The sequence below is a fragment of the Vipera ursinii genome (assembly GCF_947247035.1).
Source record: "Vipera ursinii genome assembly, chromosome: Z".
NCBI lineage: Eukaryota > Metazoa > Chordata > Lepidosauria > Squamata > Viperidae > Vipera > Vipera ursinii.
The window spans coordinates 51,904,762-51,921,195 of NC_139517.1; the positions used below are offsets into that span (position 1 = coordinate 51,904,762).

General features: G+C 37.0%; 1 protein-coding gene across 2 annotated transcripts; it reads right to left on the minus strand.

Annotated features, from left to right (window-relative positions):
• Positions 1 to 3,209: 3,209 nt before the first annotated feature.
• Positions 3,210 to 16,046, minus strand: RMP24 (ribonuclease MRP subunit p24). 2 transcript variants are annotated; one of them, XM_083377346.1, is made up of 6 exons: positions 15,901 to 16,046; positions 15,366 to 15,388; positions 12,172 to 12,374; positions 11,416 to 11,585; positions 7,225 to 7,381; positions 3,210 to 3,450 (listed from the first exon to the last, which is right to left on the minus strand). In XM_083377346.1, the coding sequence occupies exons 1-5, from the start codon at positions 15,975 to 15,977 to the stop codon at positions 7,234 to 7,236; spliced, it is 621 nt and encodes a 206-aa protein (XP_083233472.1). In that variant the 5' UTR covers positions 15,978 to 16,046; the 3' UTR covers positions 3,210 to 3,450; positions 7,225 to 7,233. The 2 variants fall into 2 exon arrangements, with proteins under 2 accessions (XP_083233472.1, XP_083233471.1); XM_083377345.1 differs by having other exon boundaries at positions 3,210 to 7,381.
• Between the last annotated feature and the right edge of the window lie 388 nt (positions 16,047 to 16,434).

Consider the following 16,434-nt stretch of genomic DNA (forward strand, 5'->3'; position numbering starts at 1 on the left):
TGGGACAGGTACGATGGCCATCCTTCTGGTTGCTTGATATCGAATTCTCGCAGCCTTCTGACCTTGGGCATTCTTTCAGTCTTTGCGGCTGGCTTCTGCGTCTTCGAATCCTGCTTCTCCGTTGCTCAGGGACTGGTCCTCTGAATGTTTGGTGGCTAGCGTGGCTTGCTAGCCGACTGAAGGGGGGGAAATTGCTTTTCCCACCAAGGCGTGCACTGCTTCTCTCCCTAGTGACTTTCAGCTCAGACAGAGAAGCAGGATCCCACCTTCGTCGCCAGTGTTGTGTACTGGGTTCATTGCGCAGGAATGAAGACGATGCGAGTGAGTTCAGCAAAGAGCATGGTTTATTTCTTGCAGGATCTGAACCAGAGAACTGGGCTGCAACTGCAGCAATTTATAGCCTGGCCCCTAGGCGGCAGCCAATAGATTTAAAGCAACCTATTGCCACCTAGGGGCAGCCAATAGCAGCACTGGAGACGGGGTGTCTGAGGTGCTGGGAGCCATTAGGTAGCTCCAGCTTACCACGTGGTGTTACAATTAAGCCCAATACATTACAGTACATGCTCCAGTATACTGGACTTTCAATGATTTACAGGTACTGAATGAATTCTACCCCTATGCAGAGTTTATCTCAGAACATTGTAGAACTGCATAGGATTTCAGAGGCAGACTGCCTTAACATTATCAAAGGACTTAATTTTGATTACAGTAGCAGCATTTGAATAATTCTTTAGATTTCATATAAACTTTTGATTTCATTTTATTTTGCTTTGTTTTGTTTGATCATTTTGTTCCAAGCTTTTGCTTTTCAATAAATGTTTTTAATTTCCTACTTCTTCAATAAGAGTTTATAGATCCAATGGTATTATTCTGTGAATGAGCAGTTGTGGCAATTCTTTTGTGGCTTGACTTTCATATACATTTGAATCCTATATACGTCAGGGTGGAAGAGACAGTGGAGGCTTTCTACCAACCCCTTTCTTAAAGCAGGAATTCTCAGATTATCACACACAAGGACTGTCAACCTTTGTTTGAAAACCATCAATTATGGAGGATCCATGACTTTAGGTAGCTTTAATAGCTGTCACAGTAGGATGCTTTAATAGCTGTCACAGTAGGAAATTCCAACACTGAATTTGAATTTCACACTGTAAAACTTCAACCAACTAGTCTTTGTACTACTATCAGGCACTGTGAAATGAGTTTTAATGTGGAGAAAAGCAAAGTTTTACATTTGGGCAAGAAAAATCAAAGTTTTAAGTATAGATTAGGTGAGACCTGGCTCAAAAACAGCAACTGTAAGAGGGACCCTTGAGTCCTAGTGAATGATCACTTGACTATGAGCCAGAAGTGTGCAGCAGCAGCCAAAAAAGCTAATACAATCCTGGGTTGTATAAACAGAGGCATAGAATCAAGATCACACAAAGTATTAGTATTGCTTTATAAAACCCTAGTGAGACCACACCTGGAATACTGGAATCAGTTTTGGCCCCCATACTACAAAAATGTTGACACCTTGAAAAAAGTTCAGAGAACTACTAAAATGATCAAAGGCCTGGAGACTAAAACATATGAAGAATGGTTGCAGGACTTGGGTTTGGCTAGTCTAAAGAAAAGAAGAAACAGGGGCGGCATGATAGCAGTATTCCAGTATTTGAGGGGCTACCACAAAGAGGGCATCAAACTATTTTCCAAAGCACCAGAGGGCAAGACAAGAAACAATGGTTGGAAACTGACCGAAGAGAGAAGCAACCTGGAATTAAGGAGAAACTTTCTGGCAGTGAGGACAATTATCCAGTGGAACAGCTTGCCTTCAGAAATTGTGGGAGTTCCATCACTAAAGATTTTTAAGAGGCTATACACTCACTTGTCTGAGATGGTATAGGTCAGAAATGTCAAACTCGCGACGTCACGTGACATCACGTGACGTATCAGGACTGTTTTGCCTTTGCTGGCAGTGGGGTGGGTGCGGCTTCCTTGTGATGCGTCCGGCTCACAGGCTGGCAGTTTGACATCCCTGGTATAGATCCTCCTGCTCGAGCAGGGGGCTGGACTAGAAGACCTCCAAGGTCACTTTCAGCTCTATTCTATTCATTGTCTAAGTCATTTATAAAAATATTGGAAAGCACTGGGCTCCAGGGCAGAATTCTGAGATACCTAGCCTCTTTCCATGTAGACAGTGATCATTAAGAAATAAGCATTGGGTACAATGTTGACCACCCATCGCACATTGCTTTATTTTATCAAAAAGGAAAATATAGTCAATTTTATCAAATGGTTTACAGTCTAGAAGATGCATTAAATTCACGGCTTTTCTTTGGTCTACTAATTTGGCAAAATAAAGCAATGATTCATCTGTTATGACCTATTTTTAACAAACTCTGGTTTGTTTTCTAGTTTCTAGTCATCACCTTGTTCTTTTCAAACTGCTTGCAAGTCCACTGTTTGATTATTTTTAGGATTTTCACAAGTACTGATGTCAAATTAATTGATCTGTAATTTTCTGGACCCGTTTTTCCTTTTTAAAAGACTACAACATTATATCTTCTCCAGTCTTCTGGCCTGGGCCTAGAAAAATACAAAATACTGTACGTATTATCAACTGCTCCTGTGGGATATAACATTGGTGTTAAATGGCACACGATGTGCCTGAGAATGGATGATGGAGTCCAAACTGTTTGGAAATAATTTTGTAATTTTCCTGCCTGGTGAACACCAATAACTGGGGGGTGGGGGGTGGTTTGTACTCATCGAGAGTGGACAGATATTCTCTTAATAATTCTTTGCTTATTTTGGCTAGTATACCTGTTTTTTGCTCCACCTTCTCCGCATGCTTTCCATTGGAGCTGAGCCACCAGCAGGATTTAGGCTTGGCAGTCCCTTCCCTGGCACTCCTCCCACAGCAATGGTTCGCTGGCACTCTTGCCCCCGCCCTCCCAGGCAGTTCACTGACTCTTGTCCCCAGACAATTCACTGAATGGGACACTTAAACACCTCCTGATTAAACTTTGCTCTTAATTGCTTTTAGTTATATTTTTATATTGTTTTATTGTTTGTAAACTTCCCAGAATCACCTAGGTGGGATGGGCAGTGTAGAAATTTAGTATGTAAATTAAAATAAATAAGATCTAAAAATGTAATCTATTTTCCTAACAAGTCCTTCAATTAGATAAAAAGAACCTAATTAAGCACGAGTCAAAACATTATGCTTCTTTTATTTACTGAGTAAATGATTTACATATTGGTAAATGTGTGATAGCAATAACTTCAGTTAACTGTTTCTAATAACTGTTGATTGGTCCCAGGATTTTGATTTGGCCATTCCAAAACATTAACTTTCTTCTTCTTCAACCGTTCTTTGGTTAAGATTAGCGGGTTTTGGTTCTTGTCTCGCTCCATAGCCCATTTTCTTCTGAAATTCAGCTCATGGAAAGATATCCTGACATTTCCCTATAGAATTTAACACGATTCAGAATTCACAGTTCCATCAATGATGGCAAATAGTCCCACTCCAGAGGCAACAAAGGCCCAAAATCATGATACTGCTACCATTATGTTTCACAGATGGAATGATGTTTTTATGCTGGAATGTCTTTTCCAAAAAAACACTTTTCATTCAAGCCAGTGTTCTTTTTTAATCTCCTCCATTATCTCTTATACATCCCATCACATGCTTGCATACCTTCCCCAAATCTCCCTCACACCTTGCATCACACCTCTCATGCACCCGTCAAACCCCTGCACTCTTGATCCCATGCAGCACCTCTCACATTCCCTTGCACTTTTGTGCACCATCCATGGTGGCTTTCTCCTTGCAATCCTATCATCATTGTTATTCAGTACTTTCCTGATGATGGTCTCATGACCTTCAGTTCCTTAGCTGTTACCCTGGAGTTGTGTAAGATCTTCCAGAATATATAGCTCTTGATATGATCTTAGCTGGTCAGCTGCTCCTGGGGGATATAACACTGGTTTTAAGTGGCACACGATCTGCCTGAGAATGGATGGTGGAGTCCAAACTGTTTGGAAATAATGTTGTAATTTTCCTGCCTGGTGAACACCAATAACTGGTTTTTTGGGAGGAGTCCTAAGAGAACTTCTTTGTTTATAGCATAATACTCTTTTATATTCCTGTGTCGTGAAAAATGGATTTTGAATAAATGAAGTGAATAATCACAGTTCTGCATGTCACTGATGAAGTGATGCTTGGCAGCTGTTTAATTGGGTTCTCTTTGGTTGTGTGGAGTTGTGTGAAGATACCACATTTTAGATCATATTTATGAAAAATACTAAAAATTCAGAATGTTCACAAGCTTTTAAGCACTATTGTATACATCTCACATATAAAGGTAAATTGCAGACTGAAACCATCAACAATTGAGAATTATTTGCAAATTCTATGCTGGGGACACAGACATTTAGGAAAGTGTCACTGCTGTTATTAATATTATGTTCTGGCATATTACATTAAGGAACCTGAATAAAGTGGTTGTTGAGAAATGTTAAAGATAAGGCATGCAAAGGATTCAATGCTGTATTTGATTAACACAATTTTTCTTGGAAAAAACCAGACAAATATTAATGAACTAAAATTCCTATGTGGGTAATAAATTAAAATTTAATATTAACTTTTAAGTAAATAAATAGCAAAGAGAAAATGTTACTAATATTTCATTAATGACAGTAAGGAAAAGTAATCAGCTATATAGATATGGATGTAGATATACCATAGTTTCATATGGACCAATGTAATTGCCACATATTGTATGAGGTAAACATCTTAGATATTTTCTGTAGCCCAAAACAAAATACTTTAAACTGGTACCTCTTATTCATAGAACATAGAATTATAGTGCTGGAAGGGATCAGTCTTTTTGTCCAACCCTTTGCTTAACCATCTCAGTGAAATGATTGTCCAGTCTGTTTTTGAAAGCCTCCTGTAATGGAGCTCCCACATTCCATTAATTGTTTTCACTATCAGACAACACCAAGCTGGTAGGAACAGCCAACACTCTAGAAGATAGGCTTAAAATACAGGAGGATCTGGACCGACTCGAACACTAGGCGCTATCTAACAAAATCAAATTCAATGGTGAAAAAAGTAAAGTTCTACATTTAGGCAGGAAAAATCAAATGCACAGGTTTAGTATAGGTGGTACCTTGCTCAATAGTAGTAACTGTGAGAGGGATCAGAGAATGTCGATTGGTGGCCCCCAGGGGGAGGTCCTTCTCTGTGGGCGCCCTGGAGCTATGGAATCGGCTGCCAGTTGAGCTCCGGATGGCGCCCGACCTTCGCTCCTTCCATCGTGATCTGAAGACACTCTTATTTGAACAAGCCGGCCTGGCCTGATGGGGGATGGGTTGGGTTTTATGGTCATTCTTAATATTTGTACTTACTGTTTTTAGTCGGGCATATGTTTAATTTTCTTTTAACTTTTGTATTTTTGTATTTTTTATATATTTGCCCTGTTCACCGCCCTGAGTCCTTCGGGAGAAGGGCGGTATATAAATAAAATTATTATTATTATTATTATTATTATTATTATTATTATTATTATTATTATTATTATTATTATTATTATTATTATTATTATCTCGGAGTCCTAGTAGATTATCACTTCAATATGAGCCAGCAGTGTGCTGCCAAAAAAGCCAACACAGTGCTAGGCTGCATTAAGAGGGATAGAATCAAGATCAAGTGAAGTACTAATACCACTTTACAATGCCTTGATGAGGCCACACCTGGAACACTGCATCCAGTTTTGGTCACCACGATGTAAAAAAGATGTCGAGACTCTAGAAAGGGTACAGAGAAGAGCAGCAAAGATGATTGGGGGACTGGAGGCTAAAACATATAGGGAACAGTTACTGAAATTGGGTATGTGTAGTTTAACGAAGAGAAGGGTGAGGGGTGACATGATAACAGTGTTCCAATATCTCAGGGGCTGCCACAAAGAAGAGGGAGTCAAGCTATTCTCCAAAACACCTGAAACTAGTCAAGGAGAGAAGCAACATAGAACTAAGGAGAAACTTCCTGACAGTTAGAACAATTAACCAGTGGAACAACCTGCCTCCAGAAGTGGTGAATGCTCCAACACTGGAAGTTTTTAAGAAGAGACTGGACAGCCATTTGCCTGAAATGGTATAGGGTTTCCTGCCTTAGCAGGGGGTTGGACTAGATGACCTCCAAGATCCCTTCCAACTTATTATCATTATTATAATCCAAAGTTCTTTAGGCAGCATCATTCCTTGAGCCAGCAGTTTACTTCTAGAATTCTCTGTTCCCTTATTAGATATTAATCTTTCATTGGAAGAATTGATGAAAACACCATCTGTGCTCCCAGATGTTTTGCTTTCCTGCCTAGTCCCTTTTCATTCTGCTCATTAGCACAGACTCCATTCTCTGAAGGAAGCTTGATTTGTACCATGTGCAGCTCAGCAAAAAATCTGAAATGTTTTCCACTCAGATTGATTGAAGAATTTTAATAATTCCTCACCTGAGACAAACTCAATAGGAGATATGTATTATCTTCAGTTAAATAAGAGCTAATTTGTGGACACCTTTTGAGCAAGTGATAGTTGTTTAAATAAAGGAAATTATATTTTTTGTGAGGTAAGCTGCTAATAATTCCATTGTTATGAAGATGGTATATCTTGTAATATGAAGTGGGAGTGAGGGGGAAAGGCAAAGAAAAATGTGAGTGGGGAGTTTGGAGAAGAATTTGTAGGTTTATTTTATAAAATGAGGACCCAGATTGTTGTCAGCAATATGTTGACTCTGTAAACCACTTAGAGAGGGCTGTAAAGCACTGTAAAGCAGTACATAATTCTTTCTAAGTGCTACTGCTATTATTTTTCTATCAAACATATTGTCAGTTTTAAGTTCAGACCAATTTTATTTTGAGGATATGTTTTGAAGACTATAAGTAGTAATAGTAAACTATTCAAATATTAGAAATAATTCAAGTAGGAAAACCGCATCAGCCTAGACTTACTTAAAATTGAGTAATTTCACTGTTCTCTTTCATAATTTGTCAGAAGCAGTATTAAAATAGAAGCACATTTTTTCCCTTTTTGTTCTTTATGATGGTGTGGGTACCTAATTTAACATAGGTATGCAAAACATTTTTGATCTCCAGGGCAATGTATACATATTTGTTCATGCTGTATTTCCCATAGTATAATACAGTTTTATGCAGTACAGTTGTAATTATAGGTTCTTACTTAAAGTTTTTAAAGTGACATTAAGAAATTCTTCAGGTTTCCTCTTTTGCTTTTATCTTCTTCAAAGTTAAGCATTTTTTTTAATTGATTGGAAAGGATTTTGGCTTTATTCTGTATCCTAGAGAAATGATGTATGGATAAACCAGCTCCGGTAGTTCTGAAAGGAAACACAGATTAAGTATTACATATGCTACATAATACTTATAACATCCATAATGTTGCACATAAGTTACCCAAATAAATACATTTTAAAATAGCTAAATATACAGTACATGCTTTTTCATTAATATTATTGAACTTACTCTAGAACACAAGTGTCAAAATTGGTCACGTCATGTGACATATTGTGACGTATAATGTTTTTTTGCCTTTGCAGAGCTTGGGTGGGCATGGCCTGCATGTGACACATCCAGCCCATGGGCCACAAGTTGACAGGCCTGCTCTAGAAAGACTGAATTATCATTCATAAATTGTAGACTTATAAAGATGGAGAGGACCCTTGAGATTATTAGTCTGACCACCCAGCCTGTGTTTAAAATTTTTTCTCAAAGAAAGTATATTTTTCCATTCTTGTGTCTGCAGTAGCCAGCCAGCGGTCTCTGTAAGGAAGGGAAGAATCACTGGGATATATTCAGGTCTTCTGCATTCTAGGCATCTATTAGATAATCACTTAGATCTGCTCAGTTAGCTTCTGACTGTGCAAGGTGACCAAGTCATTTTCTTGTCCTGTTATTGGGGGTTAGTTGTTTGACCTGAGAAAGTAGACAGAATCCCTGGTGCTTCTATTGCATAAGCTCCCAGGTTCAGCTTACGATCACTCACACATTCACAAGTTGTAGAAGCATGTGGATCTTTTCAGGCCTACTTGCTTTCTATTTGGGTAAGTGTGGCAAACAAGACATACAGCTTTGTGCTACAGCTAGAATTAATTACGAATACATTCTTTTGAACTGAACATGGGTACAAAGGTTCTTTGGAATACAAAGTGAATTTAAATTTAACAGTAGAACTTCACTAGTATATGCATCTTCCTCACACGCACATACACATATATTTATTTATTACATCTTTCTCAATTAGCTTGTCAAGCACTACTAGCCAGAAGAATAGATGCTGTCTAATCCCCAAAAGTGCTTGATTTTCTAATTGACAAGACTGCAGGTACTCTTGCCTTATTGATTTTGAAATTTGGTAGCTGTTGATGGGACTTCGGGGAAGGTATTGCATGGGGTCAAGCCTAACTTCTTTTGTCTGGTGGCTTTTCCCTCGTTTCCTTAACAACTTGGTTCCTTTTATTTATTTATTTTAGAAAATTTTATTGATTTTCTAGTTTTACATTTAAATATTTGAAAAGCAACATGGTGGCTGAGTTGGTCAATAATTCAGTAACACATAAATATCTTAGTACAGATCTCAAACTATTACATTAAATATTTCCTCTCTTTTCCCCTTGGTATTTACTGTCTTATATTTAAATTAACACAATTCTTATTATATTGATTAAATAAAAAATAACTGTCAATGTTAGGAAGAATTGCTATGGTGAAAATGAATATGTTACTAAAAATATTTTTCTTATTCCAAACAATATCTATAAAACTAGATAAAACTTTTTTGAAGACCTAAATTCCTTAATTTTAAAATTTATCTGGCAAGGAAAGAAAGCTAGAATTAAATTGAAAATGTTACAAGAAGCTAAGGAAAATGGAGGTTTTGATTTGCCAGATTGGATTTTATATTATCAAGCATCAGTATTAACATAGGTAAAAAAGAATGGATAACGCTTAGAAATAAAAGGTTGTTGTATCTGCAGGGATATGACTTACAACTTGGTTGACATGCCTTTTTATGATATGGGAAAAATAAAATTCATAAATATTTCCAAAACCACTATATTAGAAATGAATTATTACTAACATGGAAAAAATAAAATGTAAAATATATTTGAAAGTTCCATAAAATTATGTCAGATAAATGTTGGAAATTTAATCATAAACCACTTACTTATTATCATGTACGGTGGACAAGTATTCAAAGAGATATTGGACAAAAATACATATTTGGCTAGAAAAGATGCTGAGGAAACGTGTAGATTTTAAACCTGAACTTTTTAAATTAGGTATAATGCCAGAAAAGCTTGACAAACGAAGTATATATTTGATTTTGCATGTGATAACAGCAGCAAGACTTATATTTGCACAACATTGGAAAAATGAAGAAATACCATCAGAGGAAGAAACAATTTAAAAAACACTAGGCTGTGCGGAAATAGACAGACTTACTCTGAGATTGAAAGAAAAAAAAGAAACAGAATATTTTCAAACTTGGGACTTATTTTATCAATGGCTGGAGAAATGAACTGGGATTAGGAATTTAATTTGTATTGGTGAATGATAAACTCAGACAATACGTTTGTTGAATAAGCACTGTTGAATTGTATTAAAAAAATCAATAAAAACATATGTATAAATGTATATGTATATATATAAAGATCACTCCATGTCTACAAAAACCATCATGAAAATCCTGGATCTATGCCTCAATACATACTTCAATGGGAAAATATACAAGCAAGTACAAGGCACTCTGATGGAATCACCCATATCAGGCCTAATAGCAGAAGCGGTCAAGCAATGACTCAAATCCATAGTTCTACCCACCATCCAACCCAAATTCTGGACACACTACGTCAATGACACCTTTGTCATCAAACGCTCCCAAATTGAAGAAACATACCACCTACTTAACATATTCCCTGGGATCAAATTTACACATGAAGAGGAAAAAGGCAACAAACTCTCATTCCTCGACATTGACATACGGAGACTGAAAAATGGACAACTCGAAATCCACATCTACCGCAAACCTATATGCACACGGAAAAGATCCTCAGCTTTGCAAGCAACCATCCCAGTGCACACAAAAGAAGCTCTGTCCAGACTCCCTTCAGAAGGGCCAGGACACACTGCACCACAACACTAAGAAAAGCAGAAGAGAAACAGCTGCTTGACATCTTTCTCCATAACGGCTATCCCAAAAACCGTTTTATTCCAACACATAGCACCCAAACCATAACACACTACACAACTAAACACCATGCAAAAATTAACCCTACCATACACAAAAGGGTGTCAGAAATGACAGCCAGAATTCTCCAATCCCTAGGAATAACAATAGCCCACAAACCCACAACCACATTCTGCCAGGAATTATCGAGAATCAAAGACAAAATACAGAAGGATGAAAGAAACAATGAAAGCTACAAAATCAACTGTAAGAATGGCAACTAATTCTACTAGTATAAACATCATGCCAATTAAAAACCAGGATCCACGAACACCGGCTGGCAGTCAAATGCCACAATCCCAAATCCTTAATCTCTACTCACATCAACACCAAACAACACCAGTTTGATTAGAGCAACACTAAAATCATTGGCCACACTATCACTCACCACACTCATGAGTTCATTGAAACCTGGCACTTCACAAGCAATTCCGTCAACAGACACATAGACCTACAACCACCCTTAGAATTCAAATCAACTGCACAGCCAACCAGAGACAGTCAATCAATCCACGCAAGTCCCTCCCTCCCCCACCAGCAATTCACATTCCAATGACCCTGACCTGATGTAACCTCCCCAAGACCCATCACAAGCCTCTCACTGATGACTCATATCTTACCCATCACAAGACTGTCACTTGACATACCGTATCTGAAGCCCTTATAAACAGAATACTGACAGTGACATCGCCTAAACTCCACTGAAGATGTTACCAACCCTGGTAATGAAACGTTTGGAAAGCACCCACAAGCTCAGAGAATGAACATTCTCACACACACCCATACACAACCACAAAGTCACCGTGGCTTCGTTTTTCAGGAACATTGATTACAACTTCTGTTCATGAATGAATCCCAGTTGTGTAACACTACTAAGCTTTAAAAGAAAAATAGAAAAGCAACAGGGTGTGTAATTAAAGACTAGCAGTGAGGACTAGGTTTTAATCTACTCTCAGCCACAGAATTTCACTGTGTGACTTTGGGTCTCTCAGTGCAACATCATCATCATCATAATAATAATAATAATAATAATTTTATTTATATACTGCACAGGATGATTGTTGTGAGGCAAAATAGGACTATTTGTAAAAGACACAGAGTGTAAATCTGATAAATAAATAATACCTGAGGCCTGATGATGACTTCCCTCTTTCGGATCTTATGGATAAGTTCTTATGGATAAGAGGTGTACTTCCGTTTGACAATAACTTCAAATTTGGTGATTTTAAGCTGTATCCTTCTCTACTTGTTCCATAATGCCTTATTGTTTTTTTGCACGAATTGCAGGTAATTAGCTAGAGAGAGACAAGGAAAGTCCACATGCTACTAAGCTCATTTCTACTTAGGCATTAATATCCACTAGAACTACTACAGTGAACTATTTTAGGAAAATAATTGAGAATCCATAGGTAATGTTTTGCAAATCTACAGTTTTGCCAAAAAATGTATAATCACTATTTATTCATTTAAGTAAAGAAAATAATATTTCAAACTTTATATATGCCAAACACATCACAGGCTCCTGTGAAGTTGCACAACTGTATTTCAAGAAAATGGGAACATCAGAAGATACCAAGAATTTGGCTCCTTTGCTTTCCAACCTTTTTTGCTGTCAGTAGATTCCTGCAGTGAGGACATTACACTAGATGGATCTCAAATATGATATCCAATACCCAGTGGTCATAGTTGCTCCAGTTATTGTATCAGAAATATGGGTTGATGTTTAGAAAATAGAGAAACAATTCCTAAAGCTGTATGAATTACATTATGCTGTTAGCATTTAATAATTCAACCATATAATGGCACAATGTAAAAGACATTTTGTTGTTTCTAAAAAGATTTCTATTGCTATGAGGCAAATTGCTTCAAGTTTAATCTTACCAGGGCATTCTTTGATTCCTTGTACTTCCTCAAGAGCTTTGTTTGCTTTAAACTAAGTCTGTAGTTTTTTTTTTCCAGATGAAGTATTTTTTCTATCCTTGGTGTTATTTTCATTTTGGGTAACAGACGCATTGTATAGTTATTAGGGAAAAAAAACTGGAAACAGTAGTAGCACACCTGATTTACAGAATGTTCATTTTTCCCTGTAAATAATAATAATAGTGAAGTTATTTGAATTTTAATTATATATTGTAATACAATCAAATTAAAATTTCACTGTTTTTAAGTTGGGGTTTAGGAAGAGGAAAGCCATAAATGCACCTATACTAGCCCAGTCCACTATCAACTACTATGTCCTGCAAACTTTTCTGGCCAACTGAACTGCCTGGCAGAGTAATCTGCTGCTCAACTGCCCGCTGGTTGAAAAGGTCTTTCTTAAACTGCATGAAAGCAACTGAAAGTAATTCCCATGTTTATGGAAGCAAAACCTGGCATTTTAAAAGCTAATTCCATAAACAAAAAGAAATATCACAGAATTATTCCTCTCCCCAAAGTTCATGCTAAAAATATATAAAAGGAGAAGTTGACTATAAAATATTTGAGGGGGAAAATCTCCAGAGACAGAGGGATGACATGGGTATTTAATGTACAAAGGTTTTCAGACTTAATTATTTTCAGAAAGCACATATTAACTAAATAATGATAAATTTTTATTTTAGAACTATTTTTATGGAAATAGCCCATCTTTAAAAGAAAATTAGAATGTAGAAATATAGAAAACTGATGACAGAAAAAGACCTAGTGGTCCATAAAGTCTGCCCTTCAAGGTTTTTTTTGTCAATTGATGGACATGTGTTTATAACAAGCATGTTTAAATTCAGTTATTATCCACTATCTCCCCTGGAACCTGGTTCCAAGCTTCCACTACTCCTGTGAAGCAACACTTTTAACTTCCCTCCTGTCAGTTTGAGGTTATGCCTCCATGTTCTTGACTTTTGCTTAATATTGAAAACTCTGCCTTCTTGAACTTTATTCACACCCTTAATATATTTAAATTCAAATGCTTCAGCTAGTGCAAAGTGCAGTAGCAAGAACAGTTTTTGGGGCCCTAGAGTAGCCCATATTACACCTCTGCTTTGTAAACTTCACTGGCTAACAGTCTGCTTCTAAATGAAGTCAGGTGTTATGACCTTTAAAGCCCATAATGGCAAAGATGCAGACTACCTGATGAACTGCCTCGTTCTTCTAGGACAAGCCCATCCTACTCATGCCAGGAGTGGGGAGCTACTTTGGACCCTTTTGGTCAAAGAACTCTGACTAGCAGGGTCCAGAAGAAAAGCTTTCTCTGCTGCAGCACTCACCCTTTGGAACATCTTATCTACTAAGCTAAGATCTGCCCCCACCCTTCTATACTTCTGGAAGAGCCAGAAGACTTGGCTCTGGCAGTTGGCCCGAAGACTAAATGGGGGACTTCCACACTGGAGGTTGCTGCTGGACTGATGGCAGACTCCACCTTCTCTCTCTGCTCTCTTCTCTCCACTCATTCAACTTCTAGATAATCATATTGATGAATTCTTGTTGTGTTTCTTTTTCATTATATTACTATTCTTTTATTTTACTTCTGTTCTGTTTATACTCTTTTCATTTTCTTCCTTTTTATTATTTTAAGCCACCTAGAGAAGCCACAAAGCAAGATAGTGGGAAATAAATTTAACAAATAAAATAGTAAGTTTCAATATTGTCCCCTTTTTCCTGTCTGTCCTCCAGACTGTACATATTCAGTTTTTCCGGTATCTCCTGGAGTGTTTTGTTTCTCAGACCATGCACCATTTTTGTTGCCCATCTCTGCACTCACTCAATCTTATCAATATCTTTTTTAAGTGAATTCTCCAGAAGTAAGCACAGTATTCCAAATGGGGTCTGCCTAGCTGAACTAGGACCTACTTTTTCCTCTAGTGATCCCTCTAGTGATACATCCCAGAATTTTGTGTGCCTTCATACCTGCCTGGTTACACTTGCAACTCATTTTGCAGTAGTCAGCTATAACCACACTTAAATCTTTTTCTTCCAGTGTTGTTTTAACACTGTACCCCCAATTCTGTGCCCTGCCAAACTTTCTATCCACTGAACCATTTGAGTGGTTAAGTCCTAACTTAAACAACTTTTTTATGAGATTATGTGGAACTATATCAAACAGTTTGCTAAAATTTAGATAGGCTATGTCCACAGCTCCACTTTCATTCAAAATTTTTGTGACATAGTTTAAAAAGGACCCAGATTGTTGGGGGCAATTAAACTGACTTTGTAATAATGCCGCTTGGGGTGTGTGTGAAAGCCCTAATAAGCAGGCATATACATAGAATGAAGGCTACTGCTAAGCTTGTAAGCCGCCCTGAGTCTTCGGAGAAGGGCGGGATATAAATGGAATTTTTTAAAAAAACTAATATATGACTAATTAAAATTAAATTATTCATAAGCTTAAGCTTCCAGGCTTACTAGTCATTAAATAATTCATATTGCATCCTTTTTAAAAAAATAAATTCATCTAATAAAATGGCTATGATAAATGAGTTTTTAAAGACTCTATAGAACAGTTATTTTTGTGGTAACAGAATAAGCCAGTTATCTCTAAGGAGATAGAGATTTCAAGGAGTGGCTTTGTGATTTTTTTCAGAATATGTGTAGCATATGGTAAATTAACTTTATTCAATTTAACTATTCAGAATGGTGAAAAAATAAACTTCTATGACACAAAATTTAACTCAGCACCTCCCCAATCACATTGCCGGGTTAAATGAAATCAAGCCCTGAATTCAGATTTCATGCAAATTAAGCAGTGCACTAATATTAGATAAAGACAAAGAGATGGAGAAGACACAAAAAAACTGGAGAATAATTAACTGTTACTCTTAATACAATATCTAGGTATACCAGTTCATAACTTCCCATTCCACTTTTAACTACAAGCAAACACGTTTAGAATGGAAATGAAAAGGGCATTTAAAATGAACATGTTCTGCAATTCATTTCTTTTAAATAATAAAATTACTGACCGCACAGAAATTACATTTTCATATTTAAGAAAAGCAATTTATATATTCCATTTTTGAAAGATTAAAAGTGCTGAAGGCACAGAAAAGAATCTCAAAAGCTTTTAATCTGACTTCCATGGTGTACAACTCCTGTGCAATTACCTTCTATGTTGCTGAGTGTCCATCTGTAGAGAAGACGACAAAAAAAAAGAAATGAGCTGTATACGTTTATATTGTGTTTTTACTATATTACATTGTGATTTATAACAAATCAATAATACAAATCAATAATACAAATCAAATCAAATAAAAATGGAAATATAGTAATCATTTTAAAATACTGTCCAAAACAGAAAATTGGGTTCTAGTACATAAAAAACGCACCATGTAAGTAGTGATGGATGGCAGGGTGTTGTTTTTTTTGTTAATTTATTTTCCTCTTCTAGACATACCTTGCTCTTATCTTTTTTAAATGTTTATCTTACTATTAGACGTTGCGTGTCGCTCTGAGTTTTTAGACGGCTTTCTAAATCTGACCAAAGGTTACCAATGAGGAACGAATAAACGAGAGGATTATAAACCAAGAAAATTGGGCAAACCCGAAAATGAGGCAGGCGCGATAGGAACAGATATGAGTGTTATAAAGGCATTTGGAAACAGGTAGAAACGAGAAAGCCAGGTGCACAAAAAGTCTTACAATAAAAATCTGGCTTCGGCTGGGCACGTTCCCGCCAACTGTCGAGCTGCATTTTCAAAAAACCGGCATTTTCCCATCTCAGCGAAAGCAAATCAACAAAGCCCAAGCAGCGTAATAGCTAGAACGACATAAGCTTGATAAGCGACGGAACGGGAAATAATTCCAGGCCTTTTTCCGGTTACCGGGTGGGAACAATTCCCGCATGAACGTTCCGCGTTACTATACTAACAAATATGGTTCTTACCGCTTTCCAGGAAAAGACCAGCAACTGTTTATACCTTTTTATTTCTGAGTGATCTTTGCCCATTTTGTTCTTCACAGCTATGAGGAGTACAGTGGCCGCTAGCAGCAACACATTATTTTAGTTATTTTTTGGGAGTTGGACCTAAAAGACCTCTTAAGACCTCAAAGGTCCCTTCCAGCCGTATGATTCTATGAAACAAGAAGATAAAAGCTAATGCAAATTAACGTAAAGCAAGGAAAGAAAAAAGAAAGCAAAGAAATTTTTTGTTGAACAGATGTTGAAAAAGGCTC

What these genes read in the sequence shown, in the direction of transcription:
- RMP24 (XM_083377346.1), bottom strand. Translation starts at nt 15,977, where the DNA reads ATGGGAAAATGCCGGTTTTTTGAAAATGCAGCTCGACAGTTGGCGGGA. An exon ending in GCCGAAGCCAGATTTTTATT is followed by an intron (nt 15,389 to 15,900) that starts GTAAGACTTTTT and finishes TCTTCTCTACAG; the next exon opens with ATGGACACTCAGCAACATAG. An exon ending in AAGTCATCATCAGGCCTCAG is followed by an intron (nt 7,382 to 11,415) that starts GTATTATTTATT and finishes GTTTCCTTTCAG; the next exon opens with AACTACCGGAGCTGGTTTAT.